This window comes from Desmodus rotundus, chromosome 6 (assembly GCF_022682495.2).
Source record: "Desmodus rotundus isolate HL8 chromosome 6, HLdesRot8A.1, whole genome shotgun sequence".
NCBI classification, from domain to species: domain Eukaryota; kingdom Metazoa; phylum Chordata; class Mammalia; order Chiroptera; family Phyllostomidae; genus Desmodus; species Desmodus rotundus.
Genome location: NC_071392.1, coordinates 96,269,178 through 96,285,690, shown reverse-complemented (window position 1 = coordinate 96,285,690; position 16,513 = coordinate 96,269,178). Strand labels below are relative to the sequence as shown.

General features: G+C 55.6%; 1 protein-coding gene across 5 annotated transcripts in view; it reads left to right on the top strand.

Annotated features, from left to right (window-relative positions):
• The first annotated feature begins 5,620 nt into the window (after positions 1-5,620).
• Positions 5,621-16,513, top strand: part of GNAS (GNAS complex locus) — a 48,698-nt gene continuing 37,805 nt past the window's right edge. For 2 of the 5 annotated variants that reach the window (XM_053926219.1, XM_053926217.1), the window contains exons 1-2: positions 5,621-7,143; positions 7,381-7,943. In XM_053926219.1, coding sequence (XP_053782194.1) covers positions 5,621-7,143; positions 7,381-7,943 — 2,086 coding nt within the window. Of the gene's footprint in view, positions 7,189-7,380; positions 7,944-8,165; positions 8,286-16,513 lie in introns of all 5 variants that reach the window. The other 3 variants (XM_053926221.1, XM_053926216.1, XM_053926218.1) reach the window with 3 other exon arrangements.

The following is a 16,513-nucleotide window of genomic DNA, read 5'->3' as shown; positions in this document are numbered from 1 at the left end:
TCCTCACAACTGGTGGGAAGACCCTCCTTTCCCTCATTTGAAAGAAACCCACTGACAACTAGTGAAACGCCTGGGCTGCAGAGGCTGCTCTGCAGTGACTCCCCCCAGGGCCACAGCAGGAGGAAGTGCCGCCAACAGAAAGGATGGGCTTTCCTGCTCCTTTCCCCTGGCCCACCCCCAGCGTCAGAGGACCCTCCTGTCCTCCTCTCCTCGGCTGGGGCTTCCGGGGATGCAGGGATGAGCTAAGAGAGGCTGACAGGCAGCCACTACAATCTGGATGTGCCTGTGCGTTTGGCAGTAAGAATCCCCCGGTGTAAGTGCAGTGACCATTGTTTGCTGATTCTATGTGCTGGAGTGGAGGCATCAGCATAGGGTAAGACTGACTTTGGGAAGCCCAGGGTGACACGTGGGGCCACCAAAGAAAGGGACCATATCTCTGTAGGTGGCAGTGGTGCTGTTTAGAGTCACAGTGAAGGAATATCTTCTTTGCAGTGGGGTGAGTTATTTACTAAAAAGGCCAGCGGATTTGCTACCTATGGCACCTGGGCCATTTGGTCTGAACAGGCTGCCTCTCCCCACAAGTGCGGTTCACCTGAGTTGTAGTGCCCTGTCCCGTTCCATTCCTGGTGCATCACAGGTAGGAAACTGCTGCTTTTTCAGCAGCTGGAACTCAGGAGATCCTCCCCTGGATTTGGAAGACTCCGCATCTCATTGTAGCCCCCTCTGTTCCACAGTCCCGGTAGGGACAGGGTCCAGACCCCAGCATGCGGCTTCAGTCCTTCGCCCCTCCTCCCCCCAGCTCTGCCGCCTCCAGTAGCCCTGACTGCCCTGCCTGCCAGCAGCTCCGGACTCCCTCCCTCATTCCTTCTCGCTCCTATGCAGTAGACACCTTCTTCCTGGGGAGGAGGCCATCCCCAATTGGAAATCTGTGCTTCAGAGACTTCACCACTAGAAAATGACAACAGCAGACCCTAACCCTAACCCCAGCCAGGGGCTGGGGGGCCCGGACTGGGCTGCCCACTTCCACTCACTGCTGGCCCCATCCAGCCAAGGCAACATCACACTTCTGTCTTAAGCCAGTAAGATCACCAGCCCTGCATGGGCTCACCAGATGGTCCCACCAATCAGGGTGGCCCCCAGTTGGCCCACCAACGCATCACCCCCAACTCTCGACATACCAGGCTCCTCAGGTCCCTGTGGCCAGGCCACGCAGCTGCCTTTGGGGCAGTCCACTCCTCCAACATCTGGCCTCACTGACGGGTTCTCTGGAGTCCCGCTGCACATCTGTGGTGGAGTTTCAGCTCTGAACCCCACTCACCCAACTGATTTGTGGTTTTCAGACTCTGGTGGCCAGTCACTACAAAAAAATACATACAAGTGGACAAAAAGAGGAACATCAGAGTTAAATGCTGGAATTTTCCTTATTGGTCCTACTTTATCTTTAAATTAGGGTAATTTTCCTCAGAACTAAGGTCCCTCTCAGCCTATTGCAGGGGCTTCGGCATGGGGCGGGGGGCAATCTTGCCCTCCAGAGGACATTTGGTGAAGTTGAGAGACATTCCTTGTTGCTACAACTAAGGGGATGCTGCTGGCATCTAGTGGGTAGAGGCTAGGGATGCTGCTAAGCATCGCACTGCACAGGCAGTCACCAGCACAGAAGACCTGGCCCCAAATGTCGGCAGTGTGGAGGCTAAGGAAACACCATCTAGGTTAGCGGAGCTGACCAATTCTCTTTCTCCCCTCTGGTGTAGCCACTGGGCCCTTCCTGGCCCTCCGCTCTCTCCTGTCTGGCTCCCGTCCCCTCTCCAAGTATTCGAGATTCTGGCACCAAGTGTATCTCTCTCCTTGAGGGTATTTTCTGATCCAGCGAACTCACATCCCAATAAGGAGGACTGTCATTCTGAATTTGGGGTCTTTACCTTTCTTCTAAACTCCAGACTGTAAAAATCTCTACCTAGGCTGCCCATCCTTCACCTCTGCCCATCTAAACCCCCAGTGGCTCAGCCTCCAGGTCAGTTGCTCCTGACTTCGCTTTCCACTGCATTTCATCATCCAGGTGCCAAATGTTGGCTCTGCCACCTTCTATGCCATTTTAGCACCTAAGTTGCTAGAGGGTCCCTTCTTTCAGCCTTCCTGCCTCCTTCCCCAGGTGTCAGCCTCTGCCCCTTGTATTCTCTGAGACACCCTCCACACTGCCCCAACCTGTCCTAACACCAGCCTCAACTCTTCACCCACGGGACAACAGAGAAGACCACCCACACTGCCATTTCCTACCAAAATAGTCTCGAAACTGCTTGTCCTGATATTCCTGGTGTCCTGGGAGAGATCCACCTAGTTTTTCCTGCCTTCTCCCCCACTGCTCTTCCAAGAGCCGGCACCGTGGCCTGCTTGCCCTACCCAGCCGTATACCTCGTGTGCTACCCATCTTTGCTCCTGGTGGGCCGACAGGTCCCATCCCCCACCTCCTGTTCCTAGTCCAACCCTCTGCCCCTCCATGGAAGGAAGCCCTGTTGAACTGCCATTGCCTCCATCACAACTTTCAGGGTCCGCCTAATCGAAGTTCTTTCATCTCTGTGCTGCTTACCCTTTAGAATGGTTACCCGCCCAATCTTTATTCCCTCAAAGCATGTGCTCTCCAGAAGAGTGTGGAACAAAGGCAGCCCACGGGCCCAATGGGGTGTCGAACACAGAGACCCCGTACCCCCTGCTTGATGAATAGTGTTTTGGGAAAGAGCGTGGCCTGGCGAGTGCAATCGTCCCTTTGGGCCCCCATCGCGGCCTCCCTGGGGCTCAAACCCCAACATCTACTGACCTTGCACTTCGGCAGAGCTCAGCATCCCCAGAGCCTCAACTCCTTATCCATCGGGGCTGCTCATCTACACCAGGACGGTCAGCCCTTTCTTCCCTCGGGGTCCTGGCCCTCTCCCTCCAGGCCCTGGGAATCTCTGTTCTCGCCCCAGCGGTGGGTCCCCCGGGGTGGGGTGTGTTTGTCCACCGCCATCAGAGAGACCAGGGGTTCGCCCCTGAGAGCTCCCGACCACCTTGTAAGTTTTGGGAGTCAGTTAAGTGACCCCCACGGTGCCAGCCGACCTCGTGGTGCCCGGGGTCTGGCTGCCCTACGCGCACCTCCCAACTGACTCCAAACACCCCAACAGTACAACCTCTTAGGGAGTTCCAACGCGGCGCCCCCTATTGGACCGCCCACTCATATCCGGTTTCCGGTCCAATGCCCCCTGCTCATTCGCCAACCAGCCTTGATTGGCGTGACCCCGGCCCAATGGCTGACCCAGCCCTGGGGTCGGAGGGGAGCGAGTTGTTTGTTGGGACCCAGTTGGCACGTTGAGTGGATGCTCAAATAGTTGAACCATTGCGCGTGGATGTAGTTAGCTAAAGTTTGAGCCAAAGTTCAGTGTTGATATTTGGAAGTGTGTAGACTCACAGAGCTGAGATGATACACCTTTGGAGGGTCCCAAACGTTGCCCAGGGTGAGATTTTGTCAGCTTTCCTGCGCGCAGCGCGGCAACGTGGGTGGCAGATGCGGGGGCAAGGCTGCGCTGTGGCTGTGGTCTTCTCATTCTACAAGGGAAGCGTTAGATTGAATGAGATTGGATTGTGAGTGGTTCGCCCGCCCGCGGCTCGTCGATACCACGATGTGCTGATACCGTGACGCGCCTCGCCGCAGCCCACCTTGTGTTCCACTCATCCCGCCATGCCTTCCCCGCCCACAGGCCAGGGGACCACTTTTCCCCTGCCCAGCTGCCTTGCAACTGAACCTAAAAGTGGCTCGCTAGCCCTTGTCACCCTCTGACAAGAGGGACCTGATGCCCCTGTCCCGGGTTTTATGTGATCCGCAAGCAGCAAAATTTTCCCGGGGCTCAAATCCCACCGCAGACCCCAGAGCCAGACCAGTACGCACACATGCGCGGAGCATGCCCAGGCAGTGTGGTATTGACCACCCCTACCCCCCACGAACTCTGAGCCCACCACACGCCACGGAGACGGGGGCGCAGTTGGCGGCTGGTGGTTTTTTGACAAGGCTTAGGGGCGCCTCGGCGGGCTCTTGCAGTTGGAAAGTAAAAGCGGCTACCTGGAGATTCCCATAACCAGGGGAGAGGAGCTGAAAGCGGGCTGGAGAGGGGCTGGGGAGGAGCCAGAGGAAGGACCCAGAGGAAGGATCTGGCTGACCGTCCCTGCGGCCAGCACCGAGGCAGGCAGCCGCACATCGCGGCAGCTGTTGCCGGCACGGCACGGCAGGGCGGGTGTCTTTGGGTTCGGTGCGCACAGGGTTGACCAATCTCTGAAACCACCGTGAATCGAGCATAAATCCCAACTGAAACCCCCTTTAACCCTTCATGAGAGCAGTGGGACCCCTGGAACTCTGAGGCCTGCACTCTTTGGGGTCCCCGTGCAGATTCTGCGCCCCCCATTTCGTGCTACTGCGGCTACTGTTTAGGTCTCCGTGGTACGTGCCCGAGACCCTCTTATTCCCTGAATCATTCCCAAGTCCACATAAATGGGGGAGAACCCGGCCTGCTTTGCCCTCAGCCACTGCGGAGACCACCCGCCCCCCCCCCCCCCCCGCCCAGAGAGTTGGTGGGGATGGGGGACATTAAGTGTTTTACGGAGTCAGCCTTGGCAAGCCGGCAAACAAATGCCGCAGAAGCAGTGGGAAGCACCCCAAGACGTTTTAAAAAAATTGTGCGCAGACATTCGCCATCCCCTCGCCCCTTGCCACCTCCTCTCCGCCAGTGGGCTCACGACCACCTGTCGCATTCTCGCGCGCGCCCTCGCCCCCTTCCCACGCGCCTAACGCCTTGCATTCCGGACTTGGGGCTCAGGATCGGAGGCTGCCCAGGGTTGGGGGCTGCGACCCTTGGATTCAGGGGTCCTTTCAGGTGAAGAAACCTTCACGCAGCCCTCCTCTCCCTGGGGAGAGTCCGCTGTGTCTGGGAGGGAGGGTTTCAGTTCCTGCGCTCACGCTGCCCAGGGCCCACGTCTTGCGTCACGTGTCCCGCAACGCAGGAGAGCTCTCTCTCTCTCTCTGGCCAGGGGAGAAGAGAGGAGAAAGCTCCCAGTCAGTCAGGGAGAGGAGTGGAAGGAGCTAAAACGTTCCTGCGAGGCCTGCGCTCATCGCCCCCTTACCCAAAGTCCAGGGCTTCCGGAGACAGAAGCGGGCTCCCGCAGCCGCCTGGGCACCGGGCCGGCGTCCCCTGGTGGCAGAGAGAGAGCACTACGAGCGATTTTCGGACCGAATCGACACGCTCCTCAGATCCAAGCAGGCGGGGCTGGCCTGGAAGACAGAGACAGAGACAGAGACAGAGACAGAGAGAGGAAGGAACAAGGTCAGGCCAAGGGGGTGGGGGTCGCCAGGGGCAACCTGGGGGCGTAAAAATTGTCCAGGAAGGAGATAAGACTCCACCAGCAACAATAGAGTTGGTTCTGCCATCGTCTGGGGCTTGAGGCCTTGACCCCTGAGACCTCACAAGGGTTATCAAGTGAGGTTGGAGAACTTTCTAGCTGGTACTTTGATTTTTTCGGAAAATATTTTCTTCACCCTAGTTTGGCTGGGTGCTCCGTCTTGCGGGGCCCCAAGTTTATTTTAAGAGACCGCCACCGTGTTATGGGCGTGCGCAACTGCCTCGACGGCAATAATATGTCAGGACAACGCGATATCCCCCTTGAACTTGGGGAACAGCCCGAGGAGCAGCCACCTTTGGAGGCCCCAGGGGCAGCTGCCCCCAGTGCTGGGCCTAGCACAGCCGAAGAAATGGAGACCCCACCGCCTCACAGCGAGCCCATCCCCATCGAGATCGAAGGCGAGGCCTGTGGACCTCCAGAAGTCTCCGGACCCAACTTCCAGGGCCTTGGCGAAGGCATCGAGGAAGCCAGAGCTCATGGAGGCTACAGCCCTCCTCCTGAGGAAGCCATGCCCTTTGAGATTGAGCAGCCCAGCTCGAGAGGCTTCTGGCCAACCCTGGAGCAGCCTGGAGACACCAATGTGGCCCTTGCAGGCCTCCAGGCCTTCAGCCCAGTGCTCGTGGAGCCCAGAGCCCTCGGGGAGGCCAGACCAGACCTGGGAAGCTACAGCCCTCCACCCGAAGAAGCCATGCCTTATGAGTCTGAGCAGCCTGCCCAGGGAGACTGCAGCCAGCTTCTCTTGCAGGTCTCAGACACCACTCCAGGAGGCCAGGGTGTGGGGGTCTCGAGCGCTCCCCCCAAGGAGCCCCAAGCTCTCAGACCTGCAAACGCAGGCTTCAGAAGAGGCAGCCCTCCCCCTGAGGAGGCTATGCCATTTGAGTTTGATGGAGCAGCCTTTGGGGACGGCAGCCCACTCCCTGGGCTCCCCGGAGCTAACCTGCACACCGACGACGGGAGCTGCAGCCAGTTCTCGGCAGCCGCGGTGCCGAGTGCGGTCCTCCTCGCTCCCACCACGAACGAGCCCCCCCTCCGGGTCCCCGGCGCCATCAGCAGCGCATCTCGAGAGGCTGTCAGACCTATTCCACACTTCGTGGGCGGCAGCCCCCCGATGGAGATCTCCGGACCCCCGCTCGAGATCGGCAGCGCCCCCGTTGGGGTCCACGACGCTCCCGTCAACATGGACAGCCCCCCAATCGCGCTTGACGGCCCGCCCATCGAGGTCTCCAGAGCCCCAGTTAAGAGAGAGCGAGCAGAGGGAGAGAGACCCCCAGTCAAGGGCGAAGCAGCCGAGATGGAAGGAAGCTCAGCCAACTCAGCCGCCGCTGCCGCGGAGGGACGCCAAGTCCCCTCTCCGGGAGAAGGAGCTCCTGCCACCGGGTCCGCTCCAGACGCCGGGACCGTTCCAGACGCCGGAGCCACTCCAGACGCAGGGGCCGCTCCAGACGCCGGGGCCGCTCCAGACGCAGGGGCCGCTCCAGACGCCGGGGCCGCTCCAGAAGCAGGGGCCGCTCCAGAAGCAGGGGCCGCTCCAGACGCCGGGGCCGCTCCAGACGCAGGGGCCGCTCCAGACGCAGGGGCCGCTCCAGAAGCAGGGGCCGCTCCAGAAGCAGGGGCCGCTCCAGACGCCCCGGCAGCTCCAGACGCCCCGGCAGCCCCAGCCGCCCCGGCAGCCCCGGCCGCCCCAGTCGCCCCAGCCGCGCCTGCCGCCCGGGCAGCCCCTGCCGCCCGGGCAGCCCCTGCCGCCTGGGCAGCCCCTATCACCCGGTCAGTCCTTGCCCCGCGGGCAATCCCTGCCGCCCGGGCAGCCCTTGCCGCCCGAGCAGCCATTGCCGCCCGGGCTGCCCTTGCCACCCGAGCAGCCCCTGCCCCGCGGGCAATCCCTGCCGCCCGGGCAGCCGTTGCCGCCCGAGCAGCCCTTGCTGCTCGGGCAGCCGTTGCCGCCTCCAATATTTCAGCCTCTGGGGCAGCCCCAGTCGCTCCAGCCATGCTTGCTGCCCGGGCAGCCTCAGCCGTGCCTGTCGCCTGGGCAGCCCCTGCTTCTGGAGCACGCCCTAAGCTCCATTATCTCAGACCCCCCAGCCCCGAGATCCAGGCTGCCGATCCGCCTACTCCGCAGCCTCCGCGCGCGTATGCCTGGCGGGGCAGGTCCGAGCGTGGCCGCGACTACGACGAAGGGTCGGTCAGCAGCAGCGATGAATCCCACGATGGGACCTTCGGATGCTTGCACTGCTTCCTGTCCCGGAGAAATCGCCACCACCGAAAGCCGCAGCGTAACTTGCTCCGCAACTTCCTCGTGCAAGCTTTCACGGGCTGCTTCGGCCGATCTGAGAGCGCCGAGCCCAGAGCCCCACACAGCCCCAAGGTCAATAAGATGCCTCTGGCAGAGAAGCGCAGACAGATGCGCAAGGAAGTCCTGGGGCAGCGCTCTCAGAAGCGCGCGGAGAAGCAACACAGCAAGAGCATCGACAAGCAGCTCCAGGACGAGAAGATGGGTTACATGTGCACGCACCGCCTGCTGCTTCTAGGTAATGCGGCGGACTCTGCCCATGGGGAGCAGGGCCGCCGGGGACCTGGGAGTGGGTGGAAGGGCTGCCCGGCGGGGCTCGGGGCCTGGCAGCGGGAGGAGGGTGTCTGGGCAAAGGCCGGAAGAGCCTGCTAGGAAGTTCCAGTGAGGGGCCCCAACTTTGCCTGGGGAGTGGGCGGGGGGCTGCTGGGGGGCTTGGGTGGTCGAAGTATATACCCTTCAGGGAGCAAAGTGGTACCGTACAACACTGAGGGTCGTTTCCAGCTGGACAAACCAGCGCCAGCGACCCAAAGACGACCCCGTGTCCTGGGGTGGGGGACAGCCAGGAAGGCGGGGGCCTCAGGTGAGCCAGGAACTGCCGGGGAGGGCCCTTGGGGTTCCCCCCGGCTGAGCTGGTTGGGGCCGTGGTGGGCGGGGGTCGTTGGGGAATGTTCGCCCCCCGCCTCGCCTGGCACGGCTGCTTGGACCCAGATAGCTTCTCGTTGGTGTGTGTTGGTGTCCATATTGTGTCCGCCTGTGCATGACATGCTCCTGTGTAACCCTGGCACCCCCAAATTACCCGCCGACTGCGTACTTGTACCGGGGAGCTGGCTGTCTTGTGCTGTGCGCCATGGCGCGGGCAAAAACTTTCCGTGTTCGCACACTCTGGCGGTACCAGGGAGCCGGCGCTCTGCAGCGGGCTGCGCTGAAACCGCGGAGACACGGTGGTGGGACATCTTGGGTAACGTGTTGGGTCCCTGGCTGGGGGGAGAGGGGGCCGCCTCCCGCCGGCCTCCATAACCTTTTTTTCCTGTATGTCTTTCTCTCTTTTTTCCCTTTGCTCTAAGTGTTTCCTCACTTCTCATTCGTTCGCCAAACCCTCCCGTCTTTACTGTTGAAAAAACAGACACTCAGGTATCTGGGGCGCCAGGGTCCGCACGCAGACGCTCAGTATTCTGCACACACCCGGCTCACTCGGTGCGGGGGTGGAGGGATGCGGGAGAGGAAACCACGCAAACCTGCTGTAGGCAAATCTGGATGCAAACCACACCGGGCTGGCTCCAGGGGATGGGCGTGGCTGTGCTTTAAAAATATGAAATAATTTTTTTTCCTAGGGACGAGCCCGAGGTAAGCCAATCGTTTACACTTTCACCCTAGTGCAGTAGGAGGGGCTTGGTTTAAAAGAGGGATTGTGACTTGGGAGTGAACTGGCGGCTTGTGTTTGAAATGCAATTAAAATAAAACTTTAAAAAAATGCTCCGAGTGTATTTTAAGTGTGTGGACAAAATGTGGTAAAACTGACCATGACTTGTGAAAAATATAAATGTTTGTATGTGAATCTTTTCAAGCAGCTTTAGCTGGGGGCACAGAGGCTTGAAGGTAAGACCCTCAGCAGATGGGTTGGGGGTAAAAAAAAGATCAAAAGGTCTTGTGTTTAAATAATCATATTAGAAGGGTACTTTTGGGGGCCCTCTGCCTGCCCCTTCCCCTCTCCAGGCCCCCCCTCACAACAAGCCCCCTTCCCTGTCTTCAAGTCCTTCCCTGGCTCCTCCCAATCCCCCCCCTTTTTGCCTCCTCAAGACTACTTAAGCTCAAATCCCGGGTGTTGACTCCTTGGGCCACAGTTAATCAAAGCAGTAATTAGCAGTGGTCTGAATGTGTGGCTTAAGTGAACATTTCAAAAGTGAACCTCCCCAATCTTCATTTCTTCATTTTAGTCTCAAAGACTTTTCAAGGGATTCGAAGATCACAATTTCTAAGGCTTTGCTCCATGTCTGTTAAATACTTGACAACATGTGGTGGTTTGCATGAATGACATAATCGTGGACGTAACTGTGTGCTATTGTGACGTGCGTCTCTCACAAATCGCAGTTTTGAATGAGATGGTCATTTCCACCCACCCAGGGAGATAATGATGTCATCATTTTACCAAAAACCTACAGGAGGGAGGTGATTTAAACTTCGGATGTGCCAACTGCACTAAAAGCCACAGAGCCTCAAAGGGCAATGCACTGCTTTCCTGCACACAACTGATTTTGCCATGAGGGTCCCATTTCAATAGCCCAAGCATAGCTCCGGGGAGCCAGCCTCTGCTGGGCAGGGGGACACAATTTGGTGAAGACAGGAGAGCCCAATGACAGCGTGCGACTGGCCCCTAATGGGCAGTATCCCTTGCCTGCTGGGGCCTCAGTGGTCTCATTTGTGAAATGAAGCCTTTCCCAGCAGGTCTCTACCAAAGTCTCCTTTGCTCCATGTCTTGAGCCCTTTGTTCCAGGGGGGTGGGGTGCAGAGTGGGGAGCACTGTCCCCTCAAATCGCTACTGGAAGCTTATACCCAAGATTATTCAACATCAACCCTGCAGAGAAAACTGTGTCTGGGGCTGATTCCTCAGAGCCTTAGAAGTTTCCCTTGTTCCAGGGGGCCGGGGGTGGAGCACGAACTTTAATAAAAGGAACGTTGCATTGCCCTGGCTCTGTCCCCGGGGTGGTAGTCCAGGAGACCAAAACTCAGGCCATGTGTGGCATGCATCTGAATTCAGAGAGCCAGGCTTACCATTTCTGAGCAGGTTTTGTTTTGCCCAGGTGCCAAGCAAGGTGCCCCATCTGGGTCTGAGTTACTCACTGGGGAGGGGAGAGGAGGAAGGATGAGGACTTATATCTGAGGCAAGAGTTTTTACGAACATGCTGGTCCTGACCTATAAAACAAGACATCCCCCTTCCCACTACTGAAAACGCAGACCAAATGACCATCCTCTGATGTGGCTCCGAATTTGTGACATGCAGATTCATCTGTTGCTTTAAAATGTGTGTGCATGTTGGTGTATATATGCCCTTTCTGTTTTTATTGCCTAAACAGCTTAACATTACAGAGGTTTTCTAAAATTATAGCTGACATATAGTATTATGCTAGTTCCAGGTGTAGAACATAGTGATTAGATATTCACACGCCTTACAAAGTGAGCACCCTGAGTCCAGTAACCATGTCGTCGTACAGGTTATTGAAATTGTATGGAATAGGCTCCTATGCTGATTCAGGGGATCTTAAAGGGGAAAAGATTAGATAGGTAGACAGACAGACAGACAGAATCAATAGGCTGACTAAACTTCTAGAATATCTAAAAGAGTTTAGACGCCTGTTTTTCTTTTCTAGCACTGTCCAATATGGGCAGTTTCCATGTTTCTGTTGCCCTTTGGAATGCTTTTAGTGGCTTAAACAGTTGCAGTAACCTAATTTGGGTGTGATTTCCTCACGTTTCAAGAATGGAAGGGACCGCTAGATTAGCATTTCTTAGTGGCCGCTGCACTTACTAAGCTTGCGCAGACAAAAATGCCATCTGTAATAACAGCCCTTCTGCCGTGACGCCGTTTACACAGTGAGCCTCTGCGAGTCCTGCGGTAGTTTCTTCACGCCACCATTGTGGTCGTGAGGCAGAGCGTCCATCTTAGCGCCTTTTCCCCACCATGCACACGTTTTTCTGTGTTCAGGATGCCCCCACTGAGCTGTCTGGTGCAGTGGGAGGGGCTTGACTTGTCAGGCCACGACATTTTTAGGATTAAGGGAGACTTTTATCATTCTCCCTTTTCTGCCTCCCAGTAGTATCTCATGCTTCTCAAAGGCCAAAATTCCTTCCTCTCTTTTAAAGTCCAAATTTCCCCAGACTTCTCTCACAAAACATTTTTTTCTATGTAGATAAGTTAAAGTTCAGAATTTACTATATATATATATATATATATATGTACACACATATATATATGAAAAACTGGTTAGGAAGCTGTTCTGTGTATTCCCCCCCCCAACCCAAAAGAAGGAGCTACACAAACTACCCCAGAGTTATTAGGAACCAGTAATAGCCACGATTCTGCATAACGATAGCACATTCTTACTGTATTTTTAAAAAGCCTTTCACAGAGTCCCATTTGTCCCTTGAAACAGGCTTGGGCAATAAAAACTTGAGAGGACCCCATTTCATAAGCAAATAAACCAAAAGCTCAGAGATTACATGTCAGGGGCTTCTGCTCAAAGACTTTTGCAAGGTAAGTCAGTGAAGGAATCCATGCTTCTCCAAAAAATGTGGTAACAAGCTGTGTCGCATTATTTAAATGTAAAGCATGATTATCGTATGTGGGCTGTGTGCTCTTAAAATCCCTTGTCAGGTGACGGGTGTCCAGCAGTCTTCTGCTTTCTGAGTCACAGCCAAGCCCTGGCAGACTCCCGGCCGCAGTGACCCTTGAGTGTACGTGAAACGTGAGCTCCCATTGCTGAGATGCCCTGCATCGCTCTGGCAGTGTTCAGTTTCCTCCATTTGCTTGAGGTCATGGCCGATGCTGCAGCCTTGGCCTGTTCCTTCGGCTTTTTTCCCCCTTTCAGGTGCAGGCTTTCTTTAGAGTCTTTTTAAAATACCCCCGCGGTTTTTTTCAGGATCGAAAGCTTTCTCACTGACTCAGGTTTCCACAAAAAAAGTAATACTTTTAAAACGCAGTAGTTCTCACGCACTTCCCTACACTTCCAGTGCTCTGCTGTAGCAGACTATTTAGAAGCCTGCCTTGGATCTAATGAGCTTATTAAAATAGCTGTTGCTCAGTATCCTTCATGGTGATTTTTTTAAAAAGTATTTCTTCCTTTTAGTCAGGGCTAATTCCTCCTTAGTGAGAGTCAGTGCATACTCTTAGAAATCACCTTTGATTTTTATGCAGCAAGGTCGGTGTTAAGCAAAACAATAAATGTAATTTTAGGAAGATAACCTAATTGACTAGATTTGAAATTCCCCATACGCGGTCATGCCTCTTCTTCTTCGAGTTGATTCCCCAACCAAAGACAGCTTGCTGTCCCCCCGCCCACCTGCCCCCAGCCAGACTGTGGCTCTTCCAAAGCACCCGCCCGCATGGTGTAACTTTCAGGAGGCCTGCGAATAGCTGGTGGCCACAGGTCTCTAGACTCCTTGGTTCCTTTCACCTGTGACAAAGTGGCATTTGTCCCCAACCTACCTCATACCTCCCAGGCTCCCAGTGGAACGTGAAATTAACACGCCAGCTGCCCATTCTAAAATCAGATTTGTCAGGAGGAGTAGCAACAAAGGACAGGGACAGCTGATACAACAGGGTCCCCACCATCATCAAAGCTCCGGTCAGTCTAATGAACGCTCCTTGGTCCTGGTGGCCCCTACTAACAGGGACTCGGAGACTTAGGCCCTGCTGACACCCACCTCATCAGACTTCACTGAATGAGGTCCACAGTGTCCTTGTCCCACCAGAGTCCTAGCATGGCCTGTGGTTGCCCCGGGCAGACAGACGTCCCGGTGTTTCGGGACGGGAGAGAGAAGCGGGTGCGCCCCTCTGGAGCTCTACAAGGCCCCATGGGCTCTAGGAAAGTGAAGAAGATGAGGGAGAAGCCCCGGCTGCAGCTGGCCGGCCGGCCGCTGACCTGGGGAGAGAGGTTTAGGGGGGACCCAGAGGAGATGCCAATTTCCTGAACTCCCCTAAAGAGAAGGCCAGAGACAAGAAGGCCAGTTCCCCTTGAAAGGTGTGCCCAACGCAGCACAATGGGAAGCCTTGCTTTTAGCAATTTCTCCTCCTTTGTGACTTCTTTGCTCCCGGTGAGGTTTTTGGTTTTGTTTTTTGTTTTCTGGAGTCCCCAACTCACAGGCTCTTTCTGCCTCTCACTTTCGGAGTTCACTCCTTGTACACTGTCAACACAGGCCAACCAAGCAGCAGACAGAGGACACCTTGCCAAACTGATGATTGCTTGAGTGCTGTGGCGGAGAGAGGATGAGGGAACCTTTCTGACTTGTCCTGGAAAAGGGTCACCTACCCCCCAGCCCCCCACCACCTCTTTATTAGACCCTGTCTGTGAATCAGCTCAGTCCTGGGGTGGAGCCCAGGGACCCGAATGCAGATTGTCATATGGTTATCACACATGCATAAAAAAAGTTTGTCTTTAGTTTCCTTCCCGACAGCCAGATGAAGAACAAAGCAGGCCGGCATCTGGGAGTGGAAGACCAGACCTCCGAGAACAAGGTAGGGAACGACGCGAAAACACAACACGGGGTTTTCAGGACGGTTCGCCCTCACGTGCATGCGCAGTGCAGACAGGCTGCCCTGGTCTCCTGCAGCAGGGTGCACGGGAGGTGCGCACCTCCCCGGTGGGGAGGGTCAGAGCAGCTTCACTCAGGCACTCCTGGGGGTTGTCACAAGGGGAGGATGTGAGGTAACTGATCTGTGACAGAGCGGTGACAATTAAGGGCGTGTGGCTGTTGTACTCACTTAGAGTGAAAATCCCAAATTGCACCGCAGAGTCATCTGTGAAACCCCAGGAGAGTTCGTGAGCGTTTTGACTCGCGGAGTTCTGCCCACAGAACTTGAACATGAGCTCTCACTAAATGTTTCTTAATGATTCAATCTGGGGCGAGGAGAGAGGTAAAAAAGCGCCCATTGTTACCTGATTCCGAATGCATGATGAGTCAGTCAGTGTTCCCAACGAAGTTGTCACACACATCCCGTGTGTGGGACGGTCAGCACCTTAAACTTCTTTAATGAGTTGATAATGGGAAGGAAACATACCCGCTTTCTAGGGAGCGCCGCAGCCAACCAAGCTCCCACCGGCGCCGTGTCGCTGAGTGTGGATTCTTAGAAGGACCCGTGAACTTGGGCTGCGAGAGCCTCTGTTGACCGGTCCAGTTCTTGCTTCTCCCCACATTCGAAAGGCCACATGACCTCTCTCCTCTGTCCTATTTGAACGATTCTGCTTTCAAGAAACTGATTACTGATGTGTGCTCGTGACCATGACAGTTTCCTTTTGTACAGGGCACCTGCGTTCAGGTAAGTTTGCGGCCGGGGGATTTCTGGAAAGAATAAGGCTTAAGGCCACACACAACTAAAGCTGGGCGTCGCCACATGGTGCGGGGCCAGGAAGGGCTGCTCACAGGGGCGGGGCCAGAGGGGCCAGGAATGAGGGGCCTGCCTCTCCCCTGCGCCCGTGCAGCGCCCCACCGACCTCTGGGACCACAGGCCTGGGCCTCAGTTTCTTCAGCTGTAAAAGTAGCTGATGGGTCCACGTGACAAAAAAAAAGTAAAAAACAAAAGCAGCCCAGCCTGTTGAGAAGAGACAGAATTACTTGGGAAGCATATAGGTAGTTAAATCACGTGGCCACGTAAACACAGCCTTTTACATAGATGCCATTTTCTCATCTTTGGCACAACCCCATGGGGTCTTCATTAACAAAAACTCAACTTTATTTGCCACCTGCGTCTTGGGTTTTGCGGCCTTCGTGGGCTTCTGAAATCTTAGAAAGTGTCCATCTTAATCCCTCAGAGTTGCTCTCTGTTGTCAGGCCTACAGGATTCTTAATTAGCTCCTTCATGAAATCGTGCACGTCACCCGGGGGTCCTCAGCCCACTGCCCCCTCGGAGGGGGCTTTTTCATGACTGACTCTACAAGGGCCTGGAAATGGTACAGGTGACCGATATTACAGGTGGCCACTAGATGGTGAGGCAGCATAAGGCACATCCTAGTAGGAGTGACGGGAGGAGAAAAGGGTCCCCTCCTGGTGGGAGTGACAGGGGCAGAGGAAGGTGGCCCATCCTCGTACAAGTGACAGGGGACGGGAGAGCAGGCCAAGGAGGGAGGCTGCCCCATGGCCGCCAGGACAAAACCTGGATTTCGTAGGTCCCAAAGCTTTAGTCAAACCCAGGCTTTTGTTTTGAAGCTGTGAGTTCTCCCTGTCGGCTATGTGCTGGGACCTCGGAGCATTTTGGTGGCTCTAATAACATGGCCTCCACAGTCACTGCACAGACATTTGTTGTGGGGGCCGTCCTGAGCACTGTAGGACACAAGCAGAGTCACTGACTTACACATGCACTCACATGAGACCCACCCCACCACCTACACAAGCAGTCAGACCACTATACACACACGGAGGCCACCCAACCACATACACACACGGTGTGACTCCACACACACATGGGGAAGCCAACACACCACACACACATGTGGTGTGAACATCACACATGCCCAGGAAAGTAAACACTCCACATACGCATGCAGTGTGAATGCCACACACACGTGGGGAAGCCAGTGTGCCACACACTACACACATGGTGTGACCCCCACACACATGCAGGAAAAACCCCTACCACGTACACATGTGGTGTGACCACTACACATGCACAGGAAAGCAAACACACTGCATAACATACACGGTGTGATCACCACACACGCATGGGACAGCCAACATACCACATGCACACATGGTATGAACACCACACACACAGGAAAGCAGACGCACCACATACATTCATGATGTAACCACCACACACACATGGGAAAGCCAACACAGCGCATACACTCATGGTGTGAATACCACCCACACATGACAAACCCAAGATACCACAGATACACAGTGTGAACACCACACAAACAGGAAAACCCACATACCACATACATGCATGGTGGGCCGCCACAAACACAGGAAGCAAACATGCCACATACACACACAGTGTGACCACCACACACGTACAGGGAAGCCACCCCCTACATACATACATGGTGTGAACACCACACACACACATAAACACATATGAAATCTACCCACCATAC